Source organism: Eurosta solidaginis, chromosome 4 (assembly GCF_040869045.1).
Source record: "Eurosta solidaginis isolate ZX-2024a chromosome 4, ASM4086904v1, whole genome shotgun sequence".
Classification (NCBI taxonomy): Eukaryota; Metazoa; Arthropoda; class Insecta; order Diptera; family Tephritidae; genus Eurosta; species Eurosta solidaginis.
This window is the reverse complement of record NC_090322.1, coordinates 25,556,208-25,568,909: the sequence shown is the minus strand read 5'-3', so window position 1 is coordinate 25,568,909 and position 12,702 is coordinate 25,556,208. Positions and strand designations below refer to the sequence as shown.

The following is a 12,702-nucleotide window of genomic DNA, read 5'->3' as shown; positions in this document are numbered from 1 at the left end:
TAAAAATCGATAGTTTCATAAATGGCATACGGGACGTAGAAACGAAGCGAGCGACATATGCAAACCCAAAACCTACATTCCCAGAAACGGTACCCCATGCACTGACTCAAGAAACAGCGTCGCTTTTGAGTAAGCCCGCATACAAAGCTCATCGCGTGGAAGTGGAAACGCCAGACTGGGTAGACACAATTTTGGAAGCATTGAAGGGTACGCAGCAGAAGAATAATGATGCAGTCAAATGCTTTAGGTGTGGAAAGCCAGGGAACATTGCGCGTTATTGCAACACCAACCCTAACAATTCCAACAATGTGGGTGGTCGTAACGCAGAGCTGAAGGAGATGAGCAGATCTCCAAGACGAATCAATCGTTAAACTAAAGTGAGTCAGCCGCAAGGGGCGACAGCTGGCTCCCTCAATTGAATGACCCATAACCTCTATCTCACAAATTGGAAGAAGGTCAAGCAATCTTATTGTTGGAGGACTTGTGGATGGAAAGGAACGCTTACTGACTGTAGATACGGGTGCATCCCATTTCATTATTCGAGCGGATTTAGTCAACAAGAAGATAAGACCATTGCATGGAGCAAGATTGCGTACAGCCACTGGAGAAGACAGCACAGTTCTAGGAGAAGTATCATGTGAAGTCGCAATTGGGAACGTCACGGTAGTACACAATTTTATAGTGGCAGAGATTGTTGATGAAATCATAATTGGAGTAGACTTCTTAATCGACAGGGCATCCAGATCGGCATGCAAAGCAAGACGATGCGATATAAGAACATGGATGTACCACTTAATTTCGGCTACGAGAGAGGCTACAGCAGTATACGAGTGCTGGTGGAAGAGAGTCAGCAAATACCACCAAACTCCGAAGCAGTCATCTGGGCAAAGGTTGATGGAGATTGTGGGACAAACAAATTGTGGGTTGTCGAAGCAGCAAACAAATCAGCACCGAACATACTTGTAGGGAAACCCCTGGCTATGACAAAATAAGATGGACGTGTTGCGGTAAGAGTACTCAATGAGTTCAAGTCACCACTCTAACTGACCAAAGGAGCTATTTTGGGAAGATGCCAAGAAGCTGAAGTAATTATTAACTGTAAACAGCTCCAGGAACACATTTCATCTAGTAATACTGATCTTTCAAATGACATCACGGCATGGACGGAGGGGCTAGAGGAAGATTATCAGAGTAAGGCAAAGCAACTGCGCCTAAAGTACGCAAACATATTTGACCAGGATGGTTCCAAACCAGGCCGCACCAATGTTGTGAAACATCAAATTGACACTGGAGACGCGAGGCCGATACGTCAAGCTCCACGTAGTGTTCCACTGGCGAAGCGGGAAGTTGTGAGTCAAATCGTACAAGAAATGAGCGACAGCGGCGTCATCGAACCATCAGCTAGTCCCTGGAGCTCACCGGTAGTACTTGTAAAGAAGAAGGATGGAAAAATGAGGTTTTGCGTGGACTACCGGAAGTTGAATGACGTTACGAAAAAGGATAGCTACCCATTGCCAAGAATTGACGACACTCTGGACTCGCTCTCTGGTACGAAATGGTTTTCCACACTGGACTTGAAAAGCGGCTACTGTCAAGTGGAGGTGAAGGAGGAAGACAAAGAGAAAACAGCCTTCAGCGTCGGAGATGGTCTTTGGCAATTTACAGTAATGCCCTTTGGACTATGTAATGCACCAGATACTTTCGAGAGACTCATGGATCAGGTATTGAAAGGACTACATTGGAAAACATGCTTGGTGTACCTGGACGACATCATCGTATTGGGAAAGAACTTTAAATGAACATCTTAAAAACTTAGAGGAAGTTTTCCAGAGAATAGCTGGCGCTGGTCTGAAGTTAAGTCCCAAATAGTGTGCGCTGTTTAAAAAGGAAGTAAATTATTTGGGTCACAAGGTAACGACAGAAGGTATCCGTACAGCGAATGAAAAGATAGAGGCAGTAAAGGATTGGCCAAGGCCACAGAATCTGCATGAATTGAGAAGTTTCCTTGGGCTGTGCACATATTACCGCCGATTTGTACCAAATTTTGCCAGCGTAGCCCATAGTCTCCACGAGCTAACAAGAAAAAATAAAGCTTTTGAATGGAAGAAGGAGCAAGAAGTAGCTTTCCAAACATTAAAAGAGCCTTTGTGCACTGCCCCAATGTTGGCATATCTGATTCCAGGAGCAACGTTTATTCTAGATACAGATGCGAGCGGATATGCTATAGGAGGCGTTTTATCACAACTGGTCAATGGGCAGGAGAAGGTAGTTGCATATTACAGCCGTTCAATTGGAAAACCAGAGAGGAACTATTACGTTACACGGAGAGAGCTGTTGGCATTGGTAGAGTGCATTAAACATTTCCACAAATACCCCTACGGCCAGCGATTCCGCGTCAGGACAGATCACGCAGCGTTGAAATGGCTTCTGTAGTTCCGTAATCCGGAAGGACAATTGGCACGGTGGATCGAGCGACTACAAAGCTTTGACTTTTCCATTGAGCATCGAAAAGGAATGGAAATGCCGATGCAATGTCACGAAGACCATGTAGTTTGGAATGCAAGCACTGTTCAAAAGCCGGGGCTAAAGAAGATATTATAGATGTCCGGCTAATGAATAAAACATGTACAGATGAATGGGACAAGGAACAGCTAAGAAAGTGTCAGCTAGAAGATACAGATCTGTCACGTGTTATGCAAGGGCTTGAATGAAACGAAAGACCAAACAGAGAAGAGATGTCAGCAGAGAGTCCCATTTCGAAGTCATATTGGGCACAGTGAAACAGTTTAGAATTGATACCCGGTTGCCTTCATCGAGTATGGGGGAGTGAGGATGGTCAATGCAAGAAGAAACTAATAGTTGTTCCCATAAAGAGGCTTCCTGACGTGCTCAGCGAGCTGTATAATGGTCCAAGTGGAGGTCATCTTGGAATCGCAAAGACACTCGAGAAAATTAAGCAGAGATTCTATTGGGTTGGTTGCCGTCAGTCGGTCACCGAGTGGATTGCCAACTGCGAGGTATGCAACAGAGCGAAAGGGCCCAAAACACGAAGTCATGGCCAGATGAAGCAGTATATTTCAGGTGCACCATTTGAAAGGATCGCCATGGATGTCGCCGGTCCATTTCCTACTAGCAAAAACGTAAACAAATACGTACTGGTGGTTATGGATTATTTCAGTAAATGGCCAGAGGTATACCCAATCCCAAACCAAGAAGCAGAAACAGTAGCAGAAGTGGTTACAAACGAATGGGTTGCAAGGTATGGTGTACCAATGGAGATACATTCTGACCAAGGCAGGAATTTTGAATCAGCTGTGTTCCAAGAAATGTGCAAGAAGTTGGGAATTCGAAAAACACGGACAACTGCATTGCATCCTCAGTCCGATGGTATGGTGGACCGTTTCAATAGAACATTGGAGCAGCATTTAAGGAAAGTAGTAGACAAGTACCATAAGGACTGGGATACACACATATCCTTATTCTTGATGGCCTACCGATCGGCAGTACATGAGACAACGAGCCAAACTCCCGTCGACGACTGCCAGCTGATTTGAAGTATGGGATAGATGCCGATGCGGAGAGGAATGGCAAGAAATCCACTGGTGTCTTGGAAGAAGAGCTGAGGGAGATACACGATCTGGTAAGGCAACGAGCAAAGATTATGAGTGACAAGATGAAAGCGAGGGACGATAAAGCAATTAATTCGGAAGGGTGTCGGGAAGGAGATTTGGTGCTGATATACAACCCACAACGAAAAAAAGGTTTGTCCCCGAAATTACAGTGTAACTGGGAAGGCCCATACAAAGTTGTAAAACGGATCAACGATGTAGTGTACCGCATACAAACCATTGACAATCCACGAACCAAAATGAAAGTGGTTCATTTGGAGAGGCTAGCAGCGTTTAGATCGGCAGATTTGTCTGATCGGGACGATCAGACTTAGGTGGAGGGCAGTGTTACGAATATTAGCAAAACTAATGGGTGCTGCTATCTCTAAGCCGATGCTAAACAGTGATACCATGCACATCCATAGATCAATCATTATATATCTACATAAACAAAACAATAATTGCGTCTACACATATGTACCATGTACGTATACGAGCAGCGGGGAATCAATGCACAAACACTGAGCAATGAGAGAAGCTATAAAATCGTGCAATTGTAGTTACAGCTGAGAAGTTTGAGAGCTGATGGCATCTAGTAGATTCTGGAAATGGAAGCGCCTAGAAGATGCGAACGTTGAAATCAGAGAGTATAAAAGGCAGCAAATGTTGAGGCGCTGGAATTCAGTTTGATTTGAGCTATCAAGCAGTTTCGATTAAGACGATATCTAGCGAGCAATATCAGTATTATTTTGAAAGTCAGTTTCATTTAAGCTATTAGTTTGGTTATTAAGCCAGCTAGTTGCAAAATATAAGTGTTATTGTGAAGTACTTTAATAAAGGCCATTTTTCCATTATTCAATATTGGAGTTATTTATTCAACAGTTTAGTGATACGAACTTAGCAGAAGGGCAAATAAGAGGATTTGCAAGTAAAATCGTTACAATAGATACATTGCCTGAGACAGACGAAGATGACTGAATTATTTTGTTTACAACAATACTGCTTAATATATTGTGTTCAAATTTGGAATTGTATAAGTTTCCTTTAATTTCAAATGTATGTATGTACTAAAAAATTACAATAAATACGTCTTTAATGTGCCCCTATTTAATCTGAAAAATATAATTGAATAACTTAAAATTTAAGGTAACCAACATGACAACAAAAAAAACGTAAGTACAGATAACAGGACTTTCGGTACAGTGTGGCCAAAAACCGAAGTCTTAATTGTAGGCTCAAGAAATATTTTATACACATACCAAATTTAATGATAGTAGCTATGTTTTGTCAGAAGATAATTACAAAAAACCTTCTACTGTAAAATTTACTCTTTGTTAAATTGCGGGAAGGGCTAGATGTAGATGGTGTTCTGGGGACATAAGAAGACAGCCCGTGGCGATTCTGAGGGCAGTATTTTGACAGGCCTGTAGCTTCTTCCAGTAGGTAATTTTAAGGCTTGGCGACCATATAGGGGACGCGTAGCATGCAATCGGCTGGCCAATTGCTTTGTATGTGGTAATGAGCGTTTCTTTGTATTTCCCCCCAAGTACTGCCAGCAAGGGATTTGAGGATTTTATTACGGCTCTGGATTTTCGGTACAATTGCGGCTGCGTGCTCACCAAAATGTAGATCCTGATCAAACGTCACACCCAAGATTTTGGGGTGTAGGACAGTCGGTAGCGTAGTGCCATCGACGTGGATGTTCAAAATGGTCGAAATTTGGGACGTCCATGTTGTAAATAAGGTCGGGGATGATTTAGTCGGTGATAATGCCAGGTTTCGCGAGGCGAAAAAACTGGAGAGATCAGGGAGGTAGCCGTTTATTCTGTTGCAAAGCTCATCGATCTTTGGGCCTGGGCCTGTGACCATTATTGTGCAGTCATCGGCGTAGGAAACAATAGCAACTCCTTCTGGTGGCGAAGGTAGCTTAGATATGTAGAAATTAAACAAAAGTGGGGATAGGACACCACCCTATGGCTCCCCCTGTTTAATTCTTCTTGGTTTTGATGTTTCATTTCTAAATTGCACCGATGCCTGCCGACCACCCAGATAATTTGCGGTCCACCTTTTAAGACATGGGGCAAGGGTAGACCCTTCCAGGTCTTGTAGTAACGTACCATGGTTGACCGTATCAAAAGCTTTTGATAGGTCTAGCGCAACGAGTACTGTTCTATGGTGGGGATTTATATATATATTTATTTATTTGAGTCTTTAAATTTACAAATTTTTACAGACTAGCATAATATTAAAAGTAGAAAGATCTTAAATGACTAATTAGAGTTACATACGAAGAAGTGCAGTCAACACCTGAAGAACTGAAAAACAAATTGAGATCCGCACAAGCCCTTGCAATAGGCGCGTTTACCGCATAGTTGGTCCTTGCAAAACTAATTTTAAAGATCTCAAAGTGCCGCAAGGTTCTGCAGGGAACATTGAACTGAATTTTTTCCAGGAGCGATGGACAATCAACAGCTCCAGAAATTAAGCCAATGATAAACGAGCACGATAAGATGGTTCGTCTATTAACAAGCGTACTCAGTTCAATTAAAAGACATCTCGATTCATATGACGGTAAAGGATCAGAAAAATTCAAAGAACGGAGAACAAAACGTAAAACAACTGTTTGAACTCTCTCGATACGATTAGAGGGACTAGTATGGTAGGGTCTCCAAATTATAGCAGCATACTCCAGTCTCGATCTGACAAAAGAGCAATAAAGAGACTTGAGGGTGTGAGGGTTAGTGAAAGCTGAACAATTTCTACCAATGAACGCTAGCATGGCATAAGACCGAGTAATAACGTAGTTGACTTGGTTAGCGAAACCAAATTTGGAGTCAAAAAATACACCCAAGTCTTTAATTTCCTCTACGGATTCCAGGGCACAGCCCGCAATACAATATGAAGTCCGTAGAACATTAGCCGATTTAGAAAAAGTCACGTGGAAACACTTTTTGATGTTTAGAGTAAGACGATTTAAACAACACCAGTTTTCAACATTGAGGAGGTCTGATTGCAGCCTTTCAGAGTCACGAGAACTCTTTATGGTGGCGAAAATTTTCAAATCGTCTGCATACAACAAGTATTCTGCAAAAGCGAAGCATGAGCCGATATCATTTATAAATAAAATAAAAAATAGAGGCCCTAGAATACTTCCTTGCGGGACCCCAGAGGAAGCAATGAAGGGCTGGGACGTGGCGTTGTCTATTTCAACAACGCATTGTCTATTTGAAAGATACGACGCAATCTACTTCAAAAATGTGGAATGAAAACCCAATGCCAGAAGCTTAGCCAAGAGTATTTGGTGCGAAACCTTGTCGAAAGCCTTTGAAAAGTCAGTGTATATTGTATCAACTTGCAATCTATTATGAAAAGCGGAAATGCAGTATTCAGAAAAAATAGATAAGTTACTAACAGTGGACCGTTTTGAAACAAATCCGTGCTGATTGTTCAAAATTAGGCCCTTTACTGCAAAGTATATTTTATCATTTACTATAATCTCAAAAAGTTTGGAAACACATGAGAGCTTCGAAATAGGTCTGTAATCACGAACATCATTTTTGTTACCACTCTTAAATATCGGAAAAATTGAAGTTAGCTTCCAGTCATCCACAAATGTTCCAGTGGCCAGTGAGTTGTTGAAGATAATTGAAAGAGGCTCAGCCAAACACAAGCAGTTTTTCAACAATATGACAGAAAGACCATATGAGTCCATCTTAGTAGACAGCTTAAGCTTCCCAATACCATTAACCACATCCGTAACGGAAACACGCAAAGATCCAAAATTGAGCGCTGAGTTGCTCATGGAAGGCAAACTCGAGTGGACGCGAGTGTCTGTTTCAAAATTAGAACAAAAAAAATTGGCAAATAGATTCGCAGCATCAACTGCATTTTTTGCAGATTTTTCGTTGAAAAACACATTACTAGGGACTGATGAGCAGGCCTTTTTGGACTTTATGAAACGCCAAAACGCCTTTGAGTTCGACATTATATTACTCTCAAAGCTCAGAACATAATTTCTGTACAAAAACCTATTCAAGCACTTGAATGCCTTTAAATCGTTTTGAAATTTTGAGTAGTGCGCCGAATCTCCAGTTCTTTTATACTGTTTTAAAGATTTGCACTTAACATTCCTCAGATGTTTTAGCCTCTTAGTATGCCAGGGCGTCTTATATGTTTATTTTTTCTATATATTGGGATATGCTTCAAGCACAACTCATGAACCTTATTTTTGAAAATATGAAAACAAGATGTGACATCATTATCGCGGAATGAATCACACCAATCAATGCTTAATAATATTTCATTAAGATACGACAAATCGCAAGCACTAAAGTTGAAATTAATTTCAGGCTTATCTGTAATTTCAGCAAATTCATAAAATTCCAATTCTAGGGAAATAGAAACGTGATGTTTGTCGGTCTGCAGGATTGGTGTGAAGCATTCAGACAATGTGTAGTGAACATTGTTTGAGATGAACACTAAATCTAAAATTCTATTCAGCCCATTAATTTGTACCAAATCGATACTTAAGAAACTATCAATAAGATGAATTTCGGCTGAAGAGTTAACGTTAGAGGCCATAAAAGAAGCCGTGTCCTCAATATGAGACCAATTCAAATTACATAAATTAAAATCTCCAAGTACACAAAGATGATTGTCAGCCACATTTGATACCAGTGAGATAACATTGTCAGCATGTGCAATATATAAGGCATCTGCACTGTTCGGTGGAAAATACGAAGCGCACAAATACAAGATTCCAGAAGAACCATGAACACGTACGCAGAGCTGATCAATGAGTGTATCAGAGTTAGCGAGTGTTACCACGGCCGCCTGGAATTTCCTCCGAACAGCAATGAGAACACCCCCTCCTCTCGAGCAACCTTTTTTAACAAGATCACGGTCCTTACGGAAAACATCAAAGAGATGTGGATCAATTGTGATGTGATTTAAACCGGAATTTATCTGGGTGCTGATGGCATTTAGCGCGGTGGTGGTGCTATGGAGTTTTCTGAAGCCATGCTGATGACAGGCTAGCTGCAAATTTGCTTTGAAGTAGGGGAACAAAATGGCTTCAAGCGTCTTGGCTACTGGCGATAGGAGAGATATCGGGCGATATGACTCTCCTATGTTAGCTGGTTTACCAGACTTTAGTAGCGGGACCACCTTGGCCATTTTCCATTTTTCGAGTATGACAAAGGTGGAAAGAGACAGGTTGAAGACATGTGCTAAATACTTGACACCCTCTTTCACTAGGCTTTTAAGCATCGACATGACTATGCCGTCTAGGCCCACTGCTTTGGATGGTTTAGCATGAACGATGGCATCCTCAACCTCTTTGGCGGTGATGGTAATTGGTGAGCGCTGAATTTATGTTTATGTGCGTGTCTGTTGGCCCTCCGTCTATCTTTGTCGACCGTAGAATGCATTATATATTGTCGGCAGAAAGCGCTCGCGCATTTTTTCGCATCCGACATCACTTCATCGCCAAAGGCGATGGAAACCTTGTCGGATTCGATAGGGACTTTACGGTGGACCAAAGTTTACCTACACCGGCAGAGAGGTTACAACCGCTTTGGTGCTCCTCCCATTTTGCCCTCTTGTGTTCATCCACAAGCAATCTGATGCGTTGATTTAATCCCTTATTTGGGGGTCGCCGGGATCAAGCTGTCTTATAAGGTCACGTTCTCTCGCTAAACTTGCGGCCTCCGCCGGGAAATTCTACCGGCGGGAATGAAACGAGCCGAGGCGGATTCAATGACCTTGCGGAAAGCACGCTCCCCTTGGCGGGCATCAATCGAGATAGGGAGGGTAGCAAAGCGGTTGTCTGTAAAGGATTTGTATTCGTTCCACTTTCCTTTTTTTAAAGTTAATGAAAGTGCGTTTTTCTGTGACGATGAAGTCGGCGGAACGCTCGAGCGAAATAAGTATAGGCAGGTGGTCGGATGCCAATGTTACCATCGGCTGCCAGTTGACGCAGTTTACGAGTTCTGCGCTCACGATTGAAATATCCGGCGAACTGTGACTGATTCCTACCAAACGTGTGGGGGCATCTCCGTTTATTGTGCAGAACGCCGTTTCTTCGATTTGATCCGCCAAAATCTCACCCCTACTGTTCACCCGCAAGTTTGAATGCCATATATCGTGATGGGCATTGAAATCGCCTAAGATAATGCGATTGTTGCCAGTGAGTAAGGCGCTGATATTAGGGCGGTATCCACTGGGGCAACAGGTGGCAGGAGGGATGTAGATGTTGATGATTTCTAGGTTTGCATCGCCTGACCGGACAGATAAGGCTTGACGTTCTAAGACACTGTCCCTGCGGTCAATGTCGGGATCAAATATATGATATTACACAGAGTGGTGTATGATAAACGCGAGGCCGCCTTCATTTTCGCTCTCGCGATATTTCTATGGATATTATACCCAGAACAGGTCTGCAATGCAGATCTTGCTGTGAGTTTAGTCTCTTGAATCGCAGCAATGCGGATGTTGTGCCGCTTCATGAAATCGACTATCTCCGTGATCTTCCCAGTTAATCCATTACAGAAGTGCATAAGGGGAGACGTCGTCACTCTGGGAGTAAGTGACGGGTGGCTACGCCTGGGTTGTGGAAGGCCAGAACGCGACTGCTGTTGTGGCCCTGGGACTGGACGTCCTTGGGTAAGCATTGGGGTACCCGGTGTATTTGGGTATGCGGTCTGGCAACATGGCGCAATGAAACCCGTCGGGGGTTTGCCCTCGCGGCGACCAGAACATCTAGGAAAGTGGCACCGTCCAGGGCAGGAGCTGCATTGGGCGGATGTCGCAAACATATATATTCTGTGCTGGTAGACGGTGAAAGGGAGGTAGGGACTAAGAGTATATTTCCCTGACCTGCACGATTGCTGCCGGAAAAGAGGGGGGGGGGGGGGGGGGGGGGGGGGGGGCAGGGGCTGATGCTCGGCATCGCTCCCGACTCTACTACGGATATTGTAGGTATGAGTGGGAGCAGCCGTGTGAGTTGGTGGCGCCGAGATCCGGATATAGGAAGATACGGTTAATCGCCGTATTTTCGAATATCCAGTGAAATCGAAAAAACTTATGTACCGAATTCCTTTATTTAACAGCAATAACAATACTTAAATGGCAGTATTTATCATTCCAATTAAGCCCCCTCCCCCCACATGGGTTAGGGGGTCAGAATATACCCGCGATAGGTATGCCTGTCGTAAGAAGCGATTAAAATACCGAATTCAAGGGGCTGTGTAGCGCAACCCTTCAGGTTGCCAGCGCAATATATAGCTTCTCCCAACCCAATTGTCAACCTCACCTATATGCGGCGAATCCTGTTTCACAAACAGACGAGACTCTGCCGACCCCAAGCTCCTCATGGAACTTGGCGGTGGGGAGGGAGCGATGGCCTGGAGGTTTAATGTGGCCTCATAAATCGTTCCCGAGATGGTCGGGCTAGCACCTTAATGGTGCTGTTACCGGAGCGTATCGGATCTGTATCCGGCAAAGGACCATCACATCGATAACACTCCCCAAAGCCTTCGGGGAACAACCTTATCGCTACAACAACATTCCAATTAACAATGACCCGGACAAAAAACATCAAAATTTAGAAACAATTTTTTCAATGAGAAACAAATTTTTCTAAGAATGATCGCCCCTCGACAGTGTTTTGGCAAACACAAAAATTTGACATAGCAGTCGATTAGTCGATATATTCATGTTTGAGGGTCACGATACCACAAAAGTGCCATTGGCTTTATTCTCTATTGCATTTCACGTAACCCTAATGTACAAAATAAAGTTTACAACGAAATTAACGCCATACTTGGCTCAGATACACAATGCGCAATCACACAAAGTACAAAGTCAGTTAATACAAATGAAATATGCAGAGCAAGTAATTAAGGAAGCTTCACGTAGTTGGCAACTGTATACCCAAAGGCACCAGCATTATACTTTCAATTTATGAAATTCTAAATGATGCAGCCTATTTTCCTGAACTACAACGGTTCCTACCCGAACGTGTAGCAAATAATAATCCTTTTGCATTTATTCCTTTTAGCGCTGGTCCGCGGAATTGCATCGGAAATTGCGCGCATAATACAAATCTTTGAGTTGTTGCCATTGGGCGTTGACGTGGTGCCAGAGATTGGAGTTAAACTCAAAAACTGGTTGGCAAATGGGTTTTCGTAAGCGTGATAATGCTACTTAAGAATAAAATGCAAAATTCAATTGAATGTATAGCGTTAATGTAATATTATAAGTTCCACAGACAACTGAAATTTTAACTGACATTCTTTCACTTGAAATTTTCCTCAATTTTATGTATTCAACTAAATTTCAAAATTTAATCCCAATAATAAACGCGTCCAGGTGTTGGCAACTTTTCCATTTTCGTGCTTTCTTTATCGGCTAAAAGCTTTTGCTTTACAACATCTACAGGCGGTTGCACTTCTCGGCGTGGATCACGTTTGTAGTAGAAATTGTCAGCAAGTAAATGTGCGGGCCCGCCAGGTATTTCTGGTGGTGGTTGAGTACGATCAGCTAATCCCTCCTCGAAACGTAAGGCCAAAGTGTGCTCTCGCTACAAATAGCAGAACCATTGATCTTTTATTATATAACTTCGTGAATGGAATCTGACGAATATGCACTTACTCCCAATAGAAACGAACGAACCCGTTGAAGGAATGTCGCTACATCACGCTTGGCACCCATCGCAAAAATTTCTATTGGTTTCTAAATTAATTTATTGGTTCTTTTACTAGCTTTCGGATATTTGTAATGTTGAACGCAATATATTTGCTAAAATTGTAAAATGTTTATAAAAAAAATGAAAAAAAGGAAAAAATAACAGTTGACAGCGGGAAAACAGCTGTTTGTACACAGGGTGCAGTTCAGGAATCAAATCCCTACAAGAATTGAGAGACATGTACTAATCCCCTCATAATATTCTTTCAAACACATTTGCGTAATTTTCAGGCAAGTCAATCACTATAGTGACGGGCATATGATGTATCATATGATTACAATTGTTTTTACACGGACTTTTTTTGCGTTGGTTGAAAAGTCAAAGAGGATTGATATAGGTACAATAATG

General features: G+C 42.6%; 1 protein-coding gene and 1 pseudogene across 1 annotated transcript; one reads left to right on the top strand and one right to left on the bottom strand.

Annotated features, from left to right (window-relative positions):
- The first annotated feature begins 11,322 nt into the window (after positions 1-11,322).
- Positions 11,323-12,456, top strand: LOC137249386 (cytochrome P450 4d2-like; annotated as a pseudogene).
- On the bottom strand, positions 11,833-12,465 carry ND-B14.5A (NADH dehydrogenase (ubiquinone) B14.5 A subunit). The gene is made up of 2 exons (XM_067780807.1): positions 12,261-12,465; positions 11,833-12,189 (listed from the first exon to the last, which is right to left on the bottom strand). The coding sequence occupies exons 1-2, from the start codon at positions 12,318-12,320 to the stop codon at positions 11,953-11,955; spliced, it is 297 nt and encodes a 98-aa protein (XP_067636908.1). The 5' UTR covers positions 12,321-12,465; the 3' UTR covers positions 11,833-11,952.
- Between the last annotated feature and the right edge of the window lie 237 nt (positions 12,466-12,702).